Consider the following 17,191-nt stretch of genomic DNA (forward strand, 5'->3'; position numbering starts at 1 on the left):
TTAAAGGAAGATTGTCTGAAAGGCCTGGCTGCAACCCTGTGTGTTGGTGGGAGAGGGCAGTGGCTGGAGCAGCTGCTCTGGCACACAGCCACTGCACAAACCCTGGGTGCTGGTGCCCAGGGCCAGGTAGCAGGTTGTTCTCCCTCTGCTCTGCTTATGCTCCTTCTAAAAATAGGCCACCCTCACCCAGGCAAACATGTGGTTGCAAAGAAACAAGCTTGTTTGGAGAGCTTTTGGCCAAATGGCTGTGGTGAGCCAGGGCCAGGCTCGCTGCCAGCTCGGCTGTGGCGAGGCCACGGGGGCTGTGGCTGCCCTGGGACTGAGAACCTGTGGTGGTCTCCAATTCTGCCATGGCTGCCACCCCTTTAGGAAGGAGCTGCTGTCATCTCATTCCCTGCTCAGGCCAGAGCCTGGCTGGCAAGTGGGAATCCCAGAGTGGTGGGGCTGGAAGGGCCCTGCAGAGCTGCTCCAGCCCCTGCTCCAGCAGCTTCCCCTGGCTCAGGGGCACAGGAACGTGTCCAGGTGGGGTTGGAAACCTCCTGAGCAGGAGCCTCCACACCCTCCCTGGGCAGCCTGGGCCAGGGCTCCCTCACCTCAGCACCAAAGGACTTGCTCCTCCTGTGCCAGGGGCACTGCCTGTGTGCCAGCCTGTGCCTGTTACCCCTTGTCCTGCCACTGGCCACCACACAGCACACACTGGCCCCATCCTCCTGACACCCACCCTTTAGGGATGTGTCAGTGCCTAGGTGCCACCCAGCTCCAGATTGTGGCTCCAAGGAGTAAAAAAAAGCCAAGATGTCAGTGAAGAAAGAGACTCACCCCAAGCCAAAGGTCCTGGGTGAAGCTCCCAGCCGTGGTCACGCTGCTGGAGGCTCCTGTGGCAGCAGCAGCTCTGGTGGCAGGGAAAAAGGACACAGGGAAACACAACAGATCTGGTTTATTGGTCTGTCTCATGCACATGAGCAGCTCCAGGCAGGGTGAGGATGAATTTGACTCTTCATATCTGGGACTCAAAGATCATTTGTAGCACTGAGCTCTCCAGATGAGCCAGGCAGCCCCAGACAGACACCCTTCACCAGCTTTGCCTCAGTCAGGGGGTGGGTTTGGACACTCACCTCATTTGATCAGTGAAGAGTAGAAAGGAAAACCCAACTTTTCTTCTCAGCTGCCTGCAGCAGCCTCCCCAGCTCCATGCAGCCTGTGCCTACCTGCTCCCTGCACTCCCAGCAATGCTCAGGGGTCTGGGAAGGAATGGCACATCACTCAGAGCCAGGCAGGGGCTGACTCAGACTGTCAGAGCCAAACTGTGCTGGTCCTTGTGCTTTTAGATACCTGAAGATCACAGCAGAAAAGCCACAAAGGCCCATGAGCAAAGAGCAGGTACCACCTGAGAGCAAAGAGGGTGACAGAGGAGCTGCAGCCACCTGCTCTCAGCTCCACAAAACCCTCCTAGCTGGAGCACTTGCTCCTTTGACTTAGCTCAGTGAAATTCATCCTGCAAAGCTTTTCACACATTCCTTTTATCACAGGAGATAACCAGCAGGCTTTGTGCCCTTCATCTGCTTCAGACAGGACATGCTCAGCACCACAGCCACACTGAAAACTGCTCACAATAGTCCCACTGGTGCAGCCTCAGCAGCTGCTGCCATCACAATGGAACTTGTGGATCCTGCCAGGAGAGGTGTGAGGGCTGTGATGGAGCAGAGCTGGTGCTGGGCTGCAGGATGTGCCCAGGCTGTGATGGAGTAGAGCTGGTGCTGGGCTGCAGGATGTGCCCAGGCTGTGATGGAGCAGAGCTGGTGCTGGGCTGCAGGATGTGCCCAGGCTGTGATGGAGCAGAGCTGGTGCTGAGCTGCAGGATGTGCCCAGGCTGTGATGGAGCAGAGCTGGTGCTGAGCTGCAGGATGTGCCCAGGCTGTGATGGAGCAGAGCTGGTGCTGGGCTGCAGGATGTGCCCAGGCTGTGATGGAGCAGAGCTGGTGCTGAGCTGCAGGATGTGCCCAGGCTGTGATGGAGCAGAGCTGGTGCTGAGCTGCAGGATGTGCCCAGGCTGTGATGGAGCAGAGCTGGTGCTGGGCTGCAGGATGTGCCCAGGCTGTGATGGAGCAGAGCTGGTGCTGAGCTGCAGGATGTGCCCAGGCTGTGATGGAGCAGAGCTGGTGCTGAGCTGCAGGATGTGCCCAGGCTGTGATGGAGCAGAGCTGGTGCTGGGCTGCAGGATGTGCCCAGGCTGTGATGGAGCAGAGCTGGTGCTGGGCTGCAGGATGTGCCCAGGCTATGCTGTGGTGCTGGACCTCGCTCCAAAGAGCAAACAAAATCAGAGTCCTTGCTCCAAGCTCAGTGTTTCAGGGTTTCCTCTGCCAGACAGCACCAGCCTGAAACCTGGCACGCTGCTGACTTTCCTTTTATCTTAATTAAACACAAAGTACTGGTCCATTACTGTTCCTTTGCAGCAGGGCAGGAAGGAAGGCTCTTGGTTCTTATTGATCCAAGGGGCTTTTTTTAATCTGTGCCTCACTCTTTCTTTAATATGAGCTCTGACAGCTTTGACAGGAGGTTTATTAGTGATGCTGGAAGGAACACTTCATTGCAGGTAATACTTTGACAGAAAAGGACTGTCAGCAGGGCTGTGGATCTCCACTGATATGATCCCTTGCACAGGATCAGGTTTAAAGCACAGATAGTGGTTTTACAAGGGAAACTCAGCTGCAGAACCCTCTTTCATTAGGAGTGAGAGAGACATGGAGAATGGAGCATAATCCATCACAGAATCTTTGAGGCTGGAAAAGACCTTTAAGCTCCTCACCATTGCCAGACCATTCCCACAGCCACCACTAACCCATGGCCCTCAGCCACAGCTGCAGGGCTTTGGGATCTCTCCAGGGATGGGGACCTCACCATGGCCTTCAGCCACCTCAGCCCCAGCCCAGGCACAGCCACCACATGTCCTGCTGGGACCAGGACGGGCACCTGCACCCTCACAGCCAAGCTGGTGCCACCACACAAAGCCACAGCTCCCCACAGCAATGGGCCAGAGCAGCAGACGTGATGCTCAGCACAAAAGGAGCTTCTCAGGAGCTTGGAGAGAGCAGGCTTGTCCCAGTTCTCATTTACACCCCCTGGGCCAAACCAGCTCATGCATCACATCAGTCTCCATTGGGCACAGCCTGGGTGCCCTTCACTCAGGGATGGATGTGCCAAGCCCTGACACCTCTGCACAGCCCGAAACCAAGAGCCCCTTCAGCCCCCTGCAGCAGAACAAAGGCTTTAAAGTAAATGCAACTGTAATTTACATTCCAGAGGAGAAGGAAAAGCCTTTCCTGATGTACAGAATTACCCAAGTGGCAAAGCAGTTGCCAGGCCAGGAGAAACTCTTCATGTTACCATGTGCTTTAATTACACCCAGAGAAGCAGCCACAGAATGGGAAATCAATTCCTTCTCCTCAATAAGATGGTTGCAGGTTCCAAGTCAGCAACTGAACAGATGTAGAACTGAAATGGGAAAAGTAAATACCCTCACAGGCACTGAGGAAATTGTCTCACTGTCTCAACAAGTTGTCCCACTGGGAATGGGACACGAGGAGGCTGCTCCCAAACCTCCTCAGAAAGCCACAACTTCAACCACTGCCCTTGCTGTGTCACTACAGACACATCACCAGCCCTCTCTGCACCCACAGCTGCACAGAAACCCTCTTCCAGGGGCAAATCCCATGTTGAGGAAGGAGAGAAGCCCAAGAACCATCACAGCTCATCTGAGCTTCAGCAGGGGCTGAAGGAAAAGCTCATCCCTGGCTACCAGCTGCTCTCAGCACATCCCTCAGCTCATCCAACACCAACTCTCAGCACAACCACAGCCATCCCATCCCAGACCCACGTGGCAGCTGCTGCTCTTCCTATCAAGCCCAACACCCATCAGCCTGGAGAGGAGCCGTGGTTGGTAGTGAAACCCTGTGAGCCTTGGCATGAGAAAGCATAAGCCCTACACCTTCAGCTCCATGGACTCCACAGGTGGTCCCCAAACCTTGGTTTGGCACCACAAGAGTGCAGGTGAGATGCCCTCAACGTCCTCCTCTGGGGCTGCCAGCATCAGTGGTGCTGTGCTGGCTGAATCAGGATGGATTAGCAAAGCACAGCCCCTCTGCTCTTGCTGGAGTGGAACTGGAGGCATCTGTTGTAAAGCCACATTGTGTACAGCAAATGGACAGCAGAGAATTGCAAAGAAGATGAAGAAAACCCAGTGCTGGTGTCTCAGGGCAGGACCAGGGCAGGGGCTGCTCTACCAGCTGGGGCTGCCTCTTGCCTGGTTTATCATAACACAAATGACTGGGTTGTTTTGAACCCAGGGAGAGGGCTGAACAGCAGTGACACATTTCTGTTATCAGGGTGCTCTCTGCAGCCATTTAACACACCCATCCCAGTCCATCCTCAACCTGCCCACTGGCCTATTGCCCACTTTCTCCCTGCCTCCATCCACAACGGAGCAGTGACTCCACATCCCTCTGCAATCTGCCCAGAGCTCAAACCCCCATGTTGCTACCTCACCCTGCCTTTATCTCTTGAAAGGCTGATGTGTGATTCCCTCCCAGTCATTAGAGATTCCTGATTAAGAGTCTGGGGCTGCAGCCCATCTGTGTATCCATAGGGTGATGCATACATCCAGCACACACATAGGTGCAGATGGCAGGGCCTAGATTAATAGGTTACAGGAGGTTTTATCCCAGGCTTACTGAGGATAACAAACCCCTCTGAAAGGAAACAAAACTGTGTCCAAATGATTGGAATAAAAAAATCTCTTCCAATACAGAACATTGAGCTGAGTGTCAGGTGTTGGCCAGGAGATTGCTGAACATCCCTAATTCAGGTTTCATTTCCACCAGCCCCCTCCTCTCATCTCCTCCTGGCTGCAGAGCCAAGCACTTCCCCACAGGATCACCCTTGGCAGGGGTGGGGGTGCCACACTGGTGTTTCTGTGCATCAGGAGCGAGCCACACTCATCCTAGGTCTACATCATTATTGGTTTAGGGCAGTACATGCCCTGCTCAAGGCTCAGGAGGTGTCTTCCTACATGTAAAGTCAGAGGAGAAGGGAGGTGGGGTGGTGCTGGTGCCTTCCCACAGTCTCTGGAGACATCTGCACTTCCAGGAGTCACCACTAAAGTGTGGACATCCCCTTCTTAAAGACAGGGGGTAAAGGGGAGTTGTGAGACCTTGAACCCATCTCAGATGCTTTGGGCCTGGCTTTGCTCACAAGTTCCCACTTTGGTTCCTCCTCATGGCAGTACCAGGATTAGACCAGGAGCAACTTTCCTTGGCCAAACCCAGCCAAGGGACAGACAAAGCAACCTGCTGGAGATGTGCATCTGTGGTTCTGATTTTGCAGCAGCCCAACTCCTTTCTGCCAGACACCAAAGGGACAGTTGTTAATCAACCCTGGCCACAGCCTTCTGCCACAACTCCTCATGAACAGGCCTATCAAGACAAAGCATCTCCATTATGTTCCAACCCCTACCAAGCTGTTCTTGATGGCACTGGCACCTCCAGCATCACCACCAACACCTGGGGAAGCAGAAACACAAAGTGGCTGCCATTGACCCTCAGCCATGAGCCTTCCAAAAGGCCACAAGTGACACCAAACAACAGCAGAGACCTTTTCTGCTTGGTCTGTTCATCCATGCAGCCATTTAACAGAGGATGGAAATGAAAGAACATCTTGAATAGCTCACTCCTCATGTCCCATGGCACTGGGCAACCTGCCTCCTCCTCCTCCTCCTCCTCCTCAGGGCTCTCACATGCAGGGCAGGGTCCTGTGTTTCAGGACATCACCTCCTTGCTGTGGAAGAACTTTTCACATTGAAACCTTTAAAGATAAACCAAAGCAAGTCAGTGTTCCCCCAGGAAAAGCAGATCCAAATTGTTGGGCTTCTTTTTTAATCTAAATAATGTTGAATTGTAAAAAGGGGGGGGAAAAAAAAACCCCAAACCCTTAATTACATCCTTGTGTGGAAGATCATAAATCACATAATTACAATGGGAACTTCAGCATCTTTCCAGCAGCCCAAAAGCAGGCCACACAAATCCTTATCTCATTACTGTTTAATTAAGAATGATGTTTGAGCATCTTCTTTTTCATTATCAAGGAGCCCAGATGACTTCTAATCTCTCTTTTTTCCTTACCCAAAATGAGGGAGGGTGCAGTCCAAAACAAGCACTAATGCATTTACAGCTTGCTCTTTGGGGAACTCTAATGAAATTACTCCACATAGAAGATTAACACTGATAAAGTGAACTTCCAAAAGAGAACATTTGGTTCCTTCCCATTAGCATCACACAAACTGTCAGGAGCTTTCTAAGGGGGATGCTCAAGTGTTACTTTTTGGGGCAGGGATGGGAGGTTTGTGGGCAGCTCTATGTTTGCAGTGGCTCCTTCCCCACAAAGCTCAGCTCACAGGGGATGGAGGGATGGGGAGGGAACACAACACTCCTGCCCCAGCCCTGGGAAGACTTAAAAGCCTTGTAAATGGCTTCTCACTCATCAGGTGAAAACAAATCAGGTCCTAATGCAATGCTCCATCCTGCACTGATGCAAGAATCTTAGTCACTGAGGGGAGGGAGCTCCAAGGGCTGTTCTAAGGGTTACCAGGAGGGGTTAATCACAGAATGACAGGCAACAACATTTCACACTTGCTTATTATTTCAGTGTTTTATGCCATTTCTGAACCCCAAAGGTGAGCAGAGAAACTCCCTGCAGTGCAGTTGCCTGTTGCAGCAGCATCCTGCATGTGTGCCTGGGATTAAGACTGGGAGAGAGGGGAGTAACACACCACAGTTAAGACAGGCTTGTGACCTGGAAATGGTTTGCAGTCTCTGTTGAGATGACAGCACAGCTCTGCCTGAGACACAGGGAAAGAGGATGATGGTGACAATAAGAGGAGCACGTGGTGTGTGTGTGACAGTGTGTAATGATGAGCCTGCTGGAGAGCTTTAGTGACACAGTAGACAAAGAAACAATAAAGCATCAATGAAAACACGAGACAGTTGCCCATGGTGGTGGCTGCTGTCACAGGAGGGATTAGAAGTTTACAGTTTCAGGGTAAATTTGGGGCAAGAAAGAGTATTACATGGTATTTCCACCACCTTTTGCAGCTGCCTTCTGGTGGTGACATGCACCCAGCAGTGGGGTGCAATGAGATTATGAAGGGATTAATTTGGGAATGCTTCATTTCTTTAAAGTGATTATTTGTTTGCAAATCATCTCTGCTGTGCTCTGAGTGTCCCCTGTGCTTCCACAGAGGTGGCTGGAGCTCAGGAGAAAAGAGAAAACTGATCTTTGTTGGTTTTTTTTGGGGGGCATCATAAATGTTTCTCAAGGCAGATGCCAACTCAGATGTTATGAGCTGAGGTGTAAAAGCAGCTCTGGCACAGAGTCAGCATCCCCTCCCAGGAAAGACATGAGAATTACCTGTGAGGGAGACATCAAATGCACAGTCAAAGCTCAATCCTGCTGCCTCCAGGATTCTCTGAGAGAGAAACCATTTTAGAAGGGTTAATAAAGAAAAGAGGGGGGGGAAGAGAGTGAAATCCCTGTGAGTTATGTAAAAGCCCCTTTGAAGTCTCAGAGGGAGCTGCCATCCCTTCTGCATCCCTCCTTGGAAAGGGGCAGAGGGTGAGAGCAGCCAGGGGCTGTGCTGGGGGTGTCGGGGTCTGGCTGGGCTTGGGGAGCCACAGCCTTCCCCCAGGAACACAGCAGCCACCCAGATCTGATAATAAAATCTGTTTGGAACAGCTGTCTGCTGACAAGTCTAATAAACTGTATTAATGGTGTCATTATTATTCCCTAATTAAAAGCTAATAACTAAGAGTTAATTGCCTTTAAAAGATGAAGCAGCGCTATGGCAGGGATTTATCTCTGTTTTTCTTTGCTTGCCTGGCTGTGCTGATATTTTCAGGCTAATTAATTGAATCAAATCTTACTGAAAACTAATAATCTCTCCATGTCGATTCAACCAATTGCATTAAAAGGTGTTTGCTGGGGGGTGACTTCCAAAGCTCCTCGTGTGCTCTTTGCAGCCCGTTCCCCTGGGTGGTGGCTGGCAGCAGGCTGGAGCAGGCACAGCACACAGGCAAAGCATCTCCACAGGGAAAACTTTCCCCTGATGTTAAGAGAAGGGAACTGGAGCATAGAATCATAGAATGGTTTGGGTTGGCAAAGCCCCTGAAGCTGCTGCAGCCTCACCCTGCCCAGCCCAGCACTGACCCACAGCCTCAGCACCTCACCCCAGGGCTTTGGGATCCCTCCAGGGCTGGGCACTGCCCCAGCTCCCTGGGCAGCCTGGCACAGGGCTGACACCCCTCTCAGGGAAACAGTTCTGCCTCAGCTCCAGCCTCAACCTCCCCTGGGGCAACTCCAGCCCCTTTCCTCTTGTTCCTTGGGAGCAGACCCCAACCCCCAGCTCCCTGCAGCCTCCTGGCAGGGAGTTCACCACCAAAACCCCACTTTTTCCCCTTCAACACTGAGCACAGCCCTGGAGCTGCAGCCTCCCCAGGGCTCAGCACAGGGGACAATCCTTCCCCTGCTCCTGCTGGCCATAGCTTTTCTAATACAAGCCAGGATGCTCTTGGCCTTCTTGGCCACGCTGCTGGCTCGTGTTCAAACCCCAGGAGCTTGGAGTTGCTCCTCAGCACCAAAAGCTTGCTCATGGCAGGTTTTCCTCCTCCTCACCCAACACAGTGCAAGCAAGTCCCAAGGAAAGAAATGAACCTAGTGTAGAAATAAAGCAGCTGGAAGAACCTATTTGCAATTTTCTACAGGAAAGCAGAGTTGTTAAATTGAAAGCCAGGCTGTTCACAAGATGAAACTTCCTCCACTGAGAACCAACCATAGAACTGAGAAGGGAAAGGATGGCAGGAGTAGAACCATCCCCACGCAGACTTAGGAACTGAGGCACAGAAGAGCGAGCTGCTGTAAGGCAGGAGCATTGGCCTTGGGAAATACCTCAGAACACAGCAGCTCCAGAGCTTGGTGGGACCTCCTGGAGCTGCTTTTGTCCTCGGTTTCAGCCCTGTGCCGATGGGGTTGTGGGTCCCAGGTGTGCTGCTGGAGGCTTTTCGTGTGTTTGTGTCAGCACACAGCTCCCAAGTGGAAGTTTGCTGTTCCCTCACACTGGTGACTAAGCCTGAACATTTCAGGACAAACTGTTTTAGAGATCTTGGTATAAAAAAGTATAAACTTTGCAGCTGAGGGGTTTTTATGCTCAGCTGTATCTGAGCAGAAGTTGGGAAGGGAAAAGCTACAGAGAAATTCCATTTCATCAAACTTTGTCTCCAAAACACATCTGATTTCAGTGTGGCCACTGTGCTAAGTCAGGATGCTGCTGCTCACTGCAGAGCTCCACAAAGACCATGGCATGGACACTGCAGTCCCAGCTAGAAATGAACCCCAGCCATGAGTGAGGACATCTCACACTACTGAGAAACCTGCACAGAAATTCACTTGGACAAAACAGACAGGTCCTTGACTTGAGAGTCTCACAGAAGTGAGAGAAATCATAGCATTTAATAAGCAGCCATCTGTAGGCTGAGGTAGTGAAAGCCCAAGATGCTGGACTGTTGCTGTAAGGCAGAGCCATCCCTGAGCAGTGACACCTCACAGCAACTGTGGCACTTGGGCAGATTTTTCACCACATGCTGACAAAAAACCAGTCTGAGGCTAATCACCCAGCACAGGACACAAAGCTGCTGGATTGCAGTATTAATCCCATGTTCTATCTGAATCCCAGATTAATCAGATGCACCACTTCTCCAGCCCTGATGCTCCCCAGGGGCTTCAGCTATTCAGATAACACAAAACAATAAACCTCATCTCTGAGCAGAGAGATAAAGGAGATCAGACCTGGACAAGAGCCTTTCTCCTCACCTCATTGCTTCTCCACGTAGAAAATTGTCCAGTGACCCTTCTGTACCTACAAACAGCTCAGATTTGGTCTTTTTAGTCAGGCAGATGAATGCCTGGTATTCTGAACAGCAGCAGCATCTTGGCTCGTGTCACGGGTAACTGACCATTCAGTCCTAATCAAAGGACATTTGCTGTGCTTTGGAGAGATGGCTCTGTTCAATGAAGCACAAGAGCAGTGGATCTGCCCATTGATTTATTTTTAAACCACGATCTGGGGCACAGGGAGGGTTCCACTCCTGCTTCAGAGGCAGCTTGGCTACGAGCTCGTTTGCTGGGGGACATTAGCAGCTGGCATCTGAAATGGCAAGGCTTGGGTACAGTGGTAAGCCAAAGTCAACTGGGCTGAAAGACAGCCAACTTCTTGTTTCACAGGAAAAGTGCCTAAGCTGTGGTCACTGTGTGATTCCAAACAAGATTTGCACAGTGACCTTTATGTTTCCCCCCTTGGAGAGAAAAATCCCCTCCCTGTTCTTCTCCTCCACTGCAGAGGAAACAACTCCCAGGAATTTTCCACTGGGGTGTGAGTAAACCCAGTTGGAATCTTTTTCTCCTCTCCAAGCTGCCAAATAATTGCAGCTCAACATTTGCAGCTCACTCAAGACTTGGTATTTTGGCAAAATTGGTCTGGTTTTGTGTGTGTGTGTGTGTGAGTTGATGGGACAAGAAGCATCAGGGGTGACCTGAACGTGGAGCTGCAAACCAGGAACCCACAGGGACTTCTGAGTGCTTCTGCTGGCACCTCAAGGAATTTGTTCACTCTTTATCCTTGTTGTCTGCTCTGAAGCAGACACTAAACTTCAGGAGGTTAAACTCAGGGTCTCCTAAATCCTCAAGGAGATCAAGGGAGGAATTGTCCTTCTCACCCACAGGAACTGGAACTAATGCCCTGGGGAAGAACAAGGGTCACACAAGGTGCTCATCACGTGGCTCCTCATGCATCTCACAGACAGGTGAGCACCCTGGGAAGCAGCACAAACCTGTCAGACAATAGCAAAGTGTGGAAATGGTTGGATGGAGCTGTTTTCACACCTACCTGGTGAGAGGGCCAGCTCTGGCACTCGGCAGGTTCCATGCAGACACTGTTGCTCCTTGCTTTCATCTGCCAAAGTACAATCACACGCCTGGAAAAGCTCTTCTACAGACCTGCACCCTTTCCAGCTTGGGCTATTTGCAGGTCAGCACTTAGCAACCATTTAATTTAAGGGTGTAAAAAGTTTACTAGACCACATTTAGCTATATATAGGGCAGGGAAAAGGAGCCCTAACAAGAACTTGCTGCAGCACTAGCAAAGGAACCTACTGCAGGAAAAGCTTCACCTTGTGCCATGAAGAAATTGAAGCCAGAGAGAGAATGGGTGTAAGTAATGTGCTACCTATCAGCATCCTCTTCTGAGCCCTCAGGTAAATGATGCCCACCACCACAGAAGATATGCCCTCATGAGAAATTCCACTTGTTCCACTCACATTGCTGTTAGACTGGAACAGCAATGTCCAGATTCAAAGCAAAGTTCAGTTCAAAACAGCTCCTGATTACCTTCAGCAAAAACTCTTGAGTGAACCACTCCAACTAAAACAAGGGCACTCTTCCAGAAGGGAACTGCACCTGTTTAATGAGTAGTTTTTATTAAACTCATGCAATTTGTTCAAGCTGAAGGAGAGCTACTGATGAAGAACTAATGTGAACAGCAAGGGAAGAGGAACAGAGAAAAACCCCCACAGAACGACGTCAGGAAAGAGAAGTTGTGCAAAGCTGGCCAAAGCACAGATGTCTACAGCATGTGACAAGGCTTTTCCATCATCTGCTCTTCCTTTAAAGTGAGCATCACAAAATTAAAGCTGCAAAAGGAGCAAGTACACCGAAAAGAGAGTGTTTGAAGGTCCATGATGTCCTCCCACATACAGGCAGCACAACTGGAAGCCAGGAGAGACCAGGATGGGGGGGAAAGCCACACAACACCACGTGTGAACAGGCTGATGTGGATCTGCACACTGGAGATGTGCAGAAAACACTTCTGCAAGAAGGATTGTTTCAAATAGGACCAGAAGTTACCACATGAAGTTCTCCAGAGTGAGAAAGGGCACAGTGGTAGACATTTAATCAAGACATTGAGGCTGTCCATTCAGCCTCAGCCCAATAACACTGCTGGGTTTAGTTTCCTAACTAATCCTGCCCTTTATAAAGGAAAACAAAAGGAAACAATTCTCTCCTCCATTTCTTCTCACCAAACTAAAGCTCCTTCTCCAGCCAGAGGAGTTCAGGACTCTCCACCCACCGCCCCACTCCCCAGGCATATGGCACGAGTCTCTGCTGGCCTCAGGAGCCTGTTGATCCCCATCTCCTCATTGCTGCCAGCAATTATCACAAAATGACTCTATTGTGCATGTGACAGTTGGTGACACCCACTCAGGGGGGTTTATCAGCTTCTACACTACAGGTTTCTAAACATCTGCTTGTGTGAAGGCATCCTGCTGCTCGGCAGCCCGTGAGCTGGACCAGGCAAAGCAGTGAGGAACTGCAGCCCTCTGTGCCAGACACAGCAGCATGTGTGGGCATCTCATCCCCACCTAAGCCACACGGGCCCAGTAAGTGGCCAGGGAAAGTCCCTCTGCAGGGCAGGGGCAGAGGACAGGGCCTGGGCAGGAGGGAGCAGCACAACAGGGCTGGAGGACCCAGCACAAACAGATCGTGGACAAGCAGAAGGAAACACAAAGACACTTCATTGAGAGGTGCAGCCCAGCTCCCAGCTCCCACAGACACACACAACAACACTTTTTCCAGGGCTAGGAAAGAAGTGGCTGATGAGTTGTGCTCATCTACACTCTCTCCCCCACCCCTGAACAGCCCTTTGGCAGTGGGACACATGGGAAGCAAAGCTCTTCCCTGCAGCAGTGGTGGCATTCACGTCTCCCCGAGGACCCTCTGGCCACAGCATCATTTCCTAACCAAGCTACAGCATCTATATTTTAGCCCAGCAATCTCAGTGAGCACCAGAAACCCACAGTGACTGGGGGAGTTGTGTGGAAATGTCTGTTCCACCCTGTGAGGCTGTGAGAGAGAGAGACAGGAAGGTTTGATCTTTGCCTTTTGATCACCGATCCAGGCAGTTACTTGGAAGCATGTACTGCTTCCTAAAACATCTTTAAAAGCACATTAGTTCTCCTTACAGCAACTCAGCACACCTTAAATTCAGAGGGAAGCTTTGTGTGGGTGTAAATTCCAACAGACTTTGTATCAGCAGCTTCTTCCCACTGGTGGGATTCCTCAGATCAGCTCAAGAGCAACTGTTAAACTGCAAAAGTTGGTTTCTTTACTTTCACATCATCTGCAACATGAGTCTACTACAAATTCCCCCCCAGTTGGATGAAAGTATCATGGCTCAGGACAGGAAATGAAGGTTGTTTAAGTGAGGGTTCAGGAAGATGCTATTTTAAGAGGTGCAATGTCAGCATGACCTCCAAGAGCTAGAAAGAAAGGCTACTGGAAGGCTGTGAAGGAGCTAACTGGTGATTCAGAGGTTAAAGGGATTTAGAACCACCTCTGGCAATTTTGGCAGCCAGAGCAAATCCTGGGCCCTGGACAAAAACACGTTGCAAGCTTTGTCCTTCATTCTGGGAAGGGGTGCAGAGACAGATCTCTTCTCCTGCCTGGTCAACAGAGAGGAAGGAAAAGAGCACGCTGCTGCTGTCCTTCAGGCACAGCTTCTGCTGGTCCATCAGTCAGCTTTACCCATCACACCTTCTTCCTGCAGCACAAAAGACTTTAAACTTAGAAATGAAGAGACATCAAGACCCCCCAAAAAGTGTAATTCTGAAGTGCTCAACAGCCTTTAATTCATTATGAACCTAGAGAGGCAGAGGGGAAAATATGCAAAAAATACATCACATCCTTAAATCTAGGGGGAGAAGGAGAAAAAAATCATTATTCTGATAGCACATAATCAGACAGTTACAAATATATTTCACTGGAGGAAGGGGAGGGTAGGAATGTGCATTTCCCATTTCCTTTCCAACAGCCTGATGCACAGAGGCCATCGATTTGCTTGTTACCAACCACCTGCACAAGTCATTCCTAAACCAAAAAGAGGGACTGAGAAATGAAGGAGGGAGAGCCCTTGCAATGAGGAAGGGCATTCTCACAGTTCCAGCTTCAACATAACTCAGCAGCTGAATAAGGGGTTGAGGAAACACACTTTTGTTTGGTTTACAATATAAAGAGTATTTGTAAAGGTACCACAGATGCAACACAGCAAAGGGGCCACTTCAGGCAGGGCCTCGACATGCAGAGGAAACTCCCCATTGCTCACAACCATTCGGCTCCATCCCACCCTTCACCCTCCCCACTTCCAAAACAAAAGTCCTCTGCTGTTTAACATCACTTTCAATTGTTTGGACTATTTCTCTCGTGGCCTGGCAACATTCCTACTCTTTGACACAAGCAATTTTCTCCCTACTTGATGTTTTGAAGGGACAGGAGTCGGTTGGCTTGGAGGAACAACCGAGGCTTGGGAGAACCTTGCCAATGTTTTAAGCTTTTTGTTAGTCTGGTTTCTTTTCATTCTTGGAGACATCTATTGGAAAACATCAAAAACTCAGAAAGGATTAAGAAAAAAAACCCCAAAGCAAAACCCCAGGCAAACCCTGTTCCCAAGGTCTTCTGAACACACACAAACACACACGTGCACACGCAGGCACACACGCGGGGAAGGACCCGTCGCAGAGGCAGTAAGAGACAAAAGGAACTGCAGTTCTAAAGGAGGACAAAACCCAACATGAAAGAACAAAAAAGGAGGGGAAAAAAATGCTTCATTCTATCTCCAGTCTTTCACTAGGACAGTTCAATACCCATCCAGTCTCTTAAGATGCTGCTCTACCATCTGCCGGCCCACAAATGCTTCCCACTTACTCCCCGGGAGATCCAGCTAGAGAGTTGCTTAAAAACCTCTCCAGGGAACAATGAGCACCTTGCAAAGGGGCTTACCAACAAATAATGATCAAGCATTGTCTCTTTCTGCCCAGTAATTTGAGGGAATTAAGTGGGACAGGTTGCTGTGCAGGGTTCTGGGCAGCTCTGCTACCTCACAGCAGGTCGAGGCAGCGGGGGCACCATTGCACCCCCCTTCACCCAGACACTCTGGAAGCCACGTCTCCTTTCCAACTCTGCACTAGGGCTGCCTTTTTCTTTCCCCCATGAATTGAGGGAGATCCTCCAAAGAGAGGGGAAGACTTTCCAGTGACTTCAGCAGGGCTTTGGATCAGGCTCTTTTACAAATGCTGCTCCGTGCCAGCTCTTTGACCAGAGGTGATTTCCAAGGCTTCAAGTGGGAGCTGCCCACTCAATACTTTAGGATTTGGTTTTGCCTTTAATGCTCATTCAATTCTCAGTGAACTGAGTCCAATCAGCTGAAGGGCTTGCATTCCTCTTCCCCAGGAGTATCTCCAAAGGCTCAGTCTTTACTTAAGCAAAGGATGTCACGACAAATCAAAAGATGGTTGGGGAATTTCTTCTTTAATAGGATAAAAGAAAAACCATACAAACACCTCCCAGGCTTCTGTCATGGAATGATTCTCACAAGTGTAAGGAGCACAACTCCCAAAGAATTTAAAAAATCAAATCAAAACCAAAATAAGGAGACAAAGAAAAAGGTTCCAGTGGGAGAACAAGCCTAGCAGAGAGCCAGAGTAACCCCTCCGTGCTCCCGTCCGCGGGGGCAGCGCGATGGAACTAACACAAGAAGCAGCAACAGAACACCTGCCAAAACCAAGTGGCATATTGCAACTGAAAGCCATGCTGATTTGTAACTAGAAAGCAACTTGATGGCAAAGATGGAGAAGGAAGATGACAAGAGTGACCAAGACTTGGCCACTTCTTCCCTAAGTCCCTTCCTGGTGACGTGGCAGAAACTCACCTAACGGTGCGAGAACTAACGGTAAGAAACCAGCCAGGGGATCCCTTCCCCAGCTTACAAAGAAGATAGTGTTTCTTTACAAAACAAAATGAACCCAGAACTTTCCAAGACATCATCTCTTTCATTCCCCACTGTAATATTAGTCACATTTCATCTGGGGGGGTGGGATTTGGGGGAGGGGGGAGGGAGGATTTTGTTGATTTTCTGGTTTAAAGCCATAATCTAGAAAAAGGTTTTGTGGAAACTTTTCTTCTCCTATTTTTTGTTTGCTTTGTTTTTTTAATAATGCTCATTTATAGAAAACTTCACAAAGGTGACATCTATGTACAGAAAACACAATTCCAAAGGCTGCTTCAGTAGTCAATGTAATAGCACCTTGAAAGACAAAAAGTTTTGACATATCTTAAAAAGTCTCTTTTGTTTGTTTGCTTTGTTACATTTTAACCCCTTGCCAAGCCTCATAAAAAGGAGACAGTCACAAAGCTCCATTAGTAGAAACTCTTCCAAAGTCTCCATGGGAAATGCTGTCTGAAGGATTTTCAAGCTCCCTACTCTATTGGTCAGCAATGTCTGGCAAAGTAGAGGTAGCGTGCAGCCAGACAGGGTATCCTGCAGTCCAAACCAAGAGCAGACGAAAGAAATTCACAGCAGGCTATTGCACAAGGCTGGTCTATTCCACAGTTTCCTGTTTGAAAAGGGTTAATTGAATAGCTCTGTTTAATCCTGGTTAAAACATGTTGCTCTGAGTTCCAGGCTGGTACTGTGTCTGCAACAGGCTCTCCATAAAGGCCAAGTAATCTGGGCTTTGTCCGTACTCTTCAGGATTCCTTGGGTTCCCCAGCCGGGGACGTTTGGCTGCTCTCACTTCATCTCCTGAAAATACATCTTCCTGAGGGGCCCCAGTGCTGAGGGACTGCAGGAGACACGAAAGCACAATGGTTAGAGGCAGGGCAGGAGAAGGGGTGCAAAGCACAGAGCACGTCTGGGTAAGGAGGCAGCGGGGAGAGCGGCTGAAGCGCTGCGGTTCCAGTGCTGCTGTAGGAAGAGTGAACTGTGAAACATGCACTGGCTGACATGAAAGAGGCTGGGCTTCTGAAACCAAACTGGGGAGAGAAACTCTGGAGAAACTCTTTCAGTTCAGCTCCTGACTCACCAATTCTGTTTACTCCTCCTCTGCCTCTTTGGGTTATTCACTCCTAGCAGAAGCACAGAGGAAACTGGGGCTTCCCTGGTGTCTCTGAAATAACCAACCCAGACTCCAAGAGAGCGTTTGGGAGTGACTGTACAAACAATTCCTCCTGCTCATCCTGCTCCTGCACTCTCAAACGAGACTCA

At 49.9% G+C, this 17,191-nt stretch overlaps 1 protein-coding gene across 2 annotated transcripts in view; it reads right to left on the bottom strand.

Annotated features, from left to right (window-relative positions):
• Positions 1-13,751: 13,751 nt before the first annotated feature.
• The window catches only part of KDM4B (lysine demethylase 4B), an 85,090-nt gene continuing 81,650 nt past the window's right edge, over positions 13,752-17,191 (bottom strand). For both annotated transcript variants that reach the window (XM_062015205.1, XM_062015204.1), the window contains one exon: positions 13,752-16,769. In XM_062015205.1, coding sequence (XP_061871189.1) covers positions 16,584-16,769 — 186 coding nt within the window. In that variant the 3' untranslated portion in view covers positions 13,752-16,583. The remainder of the gene's footprint in view (positions 16,770-17,191) is intronic.

This window comes from Colius striatus, chromosome 25 (assembly GCF_028858725.1).
Source record: "Colius striatus isolate bColStr4 chromosome 25, bColStr4.1.hap1, whole genome shotgun sequence".
Classification (NCBI taxonomy): domain Eukaryota; kingdom Metazoa; phylum Chordata; class Aves; order Coliiformes; family Coliidae; genus Colius; species Colius striatus.